This window comes from Atta cephalotes (assembly GCF_000143395.1).
Source record: "Atta cephalotes unplaced genomic scaffold scaffold00005, whole genome shotgun sequence".
Classification (NCBI taxonomy): Eukaryota; Metazoa; Arthropoda; class Insecta; order Hymenoptera; family Formicidae; genus Atta; species Atta cephalotes.
In genome coordinates this window covers 7,770,540-7,772,782 of record NW_012130069.1, presented here as the reverse complement: position 1 = coordinate 7,772,782, position 2,243 = coordinate 7,770,540, and the positions used below count along the sequence as shown (strand labels likewise).

Below are 2,243 nucleotides of genomic sequence, written 5' to 3'. Positions count from 1 at the left end.
TTTTACTTTTACTTTTATTTTAGTTTATTAATTAATTAATTACGAACGACGACGACGACGACACAACTACAATAATAATAATAATATATATANCATATATATATATATATATATATATATATATATATATATATATCTAAGAGCATATTCCGCTCATTGTAAGGATGAAAAAATTCATAATAAACATGGAATTCGGAAACGAATTTTCCTTTCCAAATTATAAATATTTCATATTTAAATTGTACGCATTTACGTCGGAACATGCCTCGCTTCGACATAATTTTTATTTATAGGAACACCTTGAGACTTTCGTGTTTGATACTCTTGTCGCTACTGTGGAAGTATTCTGAAATCATATTATCACTACGTGTGAAAAAATACGAAATAAATTTTTGAACATCTTCAGCAATCCATGTTGATGCAAAGCATGCATCGATGCGAAAGGAAATCGTTTCCAGCAATCTATATTTTTTGTAATGAAAATATAGATATAAGTATACAATAAAAAAATGTTTAACTTGGAAAGAATTTCCGAACTCATGTTTATATACCTTTTTTCATTTTTATGAGTATAAATAAATAAAAGGAATAAAGGAATAAAGTTTGGTCAACTATTTCTAAAACATCCTGTATATACATACATATGTGTATATAAATATTACATAAATATACAGAGCATATGAGAGTCAAATTTAAAAATTATAAATTTTGAAAATTCTGACAAAAAAAATATAATACTCTATAATTAATTAAATAAAAATAGATATATATGTTTCGGTCTCACGATTGAGCCGAATTTTTTTATATTTAAAATTTCTGAAATCAAACGCTTATTATAACATGATTCTTCATCTAAAATTAGGATGTTTTGTTCCAATCAAAATCATGTTTATATTGCAATCTATGTTCGGTTATTACTGATCGGGCGTGTTCCGACAACGAATATAATTTTGATGTTCCGCGATTTTTGTTTTTAATTGTCTGCCCGTCTGTTCTACATATAATGCATCACATCATTACACATGATCTTGTATTATAGATTACATTATTTTTGGAAAAGTGTGATCTTTATATACTTTAATGTATTTCTATCTTTATTTGTTAGAACTATAAAAAGAAACCGTGATGTCGTCTTTATTAAATTTATTAAATTTTTCTGTCAAAGATGGAATAAAAGGCACAGTGAATTACGATGGAGCGATTGTTAAATTCTCTTTTTTATCTGAACGATTCTGTAATATTCTTTTTCTTCGTAGAATGCCTTTGACTCTGTTTATTGTATCAAAAATGAATTTAAGCAGATTAATCATTCTGTAATAATATTTCGATTATAAGTGTTAAATTTTTTGTATTCAAAATTAGAATAGTAATAAATATAAAGCTAGAGAATAAGAGAGAGAGGGGGGGGGAGGGAGAAAGAGAGAAAGAGAGAGCTCTATCTACCAAATTAATGATTATCCTTCTTTTTTGAGATAAAATAATTGAAAAATTTAGAAATCTCTCCGAAAAATTCGATTTGTGACCAATCAAAATTTAATTTTTTTCTCTTTAATTATAATTGTAATATCTAAAAAATTTAATGAGTCATCGCCTATTTCAAGAATAAATTAAAGGCGAGAATGGAAACAATTAAATTTAAAAAAAGAATCAATTTTGAAAGAAGGGACAATAGTACATAAATCATCAAAGAAAAATGAAAGAGTATTTGATCATTAAACCATAATTTTTAAATTTGACTCTTATATGCCCTGTATATTTTTTATATTGTTTTGAAATTAATAGTCCTTTGTCCTTGTCATTGTATTGTATATATTATAATAATTTTACAAAATAAATTTTTCAATAATTCTTGGTTTTTATTATTATTGTTATGTATATGTCTGCATCTGTGACTATATTTTCTTGGATTAAATAAATTAAATTATATAAATAATAATAAATTATAATAATAATAAATAAAAAATTTTGCAAAATGTAATAATGTTCTCCAGGAGTCCTATGGCAACTCAATAAACCAATTGAAGGTGCTTCGGAGTCTTTAAGGACATTGCAAAAGCTGGGAAAACAAGTATATCTGATAACAAATAATAGCAGCAAGACATCAGAAAATTTTTATAAAAGTCCTCAATATATCAATTTAAATTTAAGTTCAGTAAGTGTTTTAATTTAATTAAATCTTTGATTATCATTTCATTATTATTTATTCATATTATTTAATATTATATACATATATATATATATAT

At 24.5% G+C, this 2,243-nt stretch overlaps 1 protein-coding gene across 1 annotated transcript in view; it reads left to right on the top strand.

The window, feature by feature from the left end:
• The window catches only part of LOC105626640 (4-nitrophenylphosphatase-like), a 27,556-nt gene that overhangs the window by 14,183 nt on the left and 11,130 nt on the right, over positions 1-2,243 (top strand). The window contains exon 3 of the mRNA XM_012207933.1: positions 1,992-2,152. Within this exon, the coding sequence (XP_012063323.1) occupies positions 1,992-2,152 (161 nt within the window). The remainder of the gene's footprint in view (positions 1-1,991; positions 2,153-2,243) is intronic.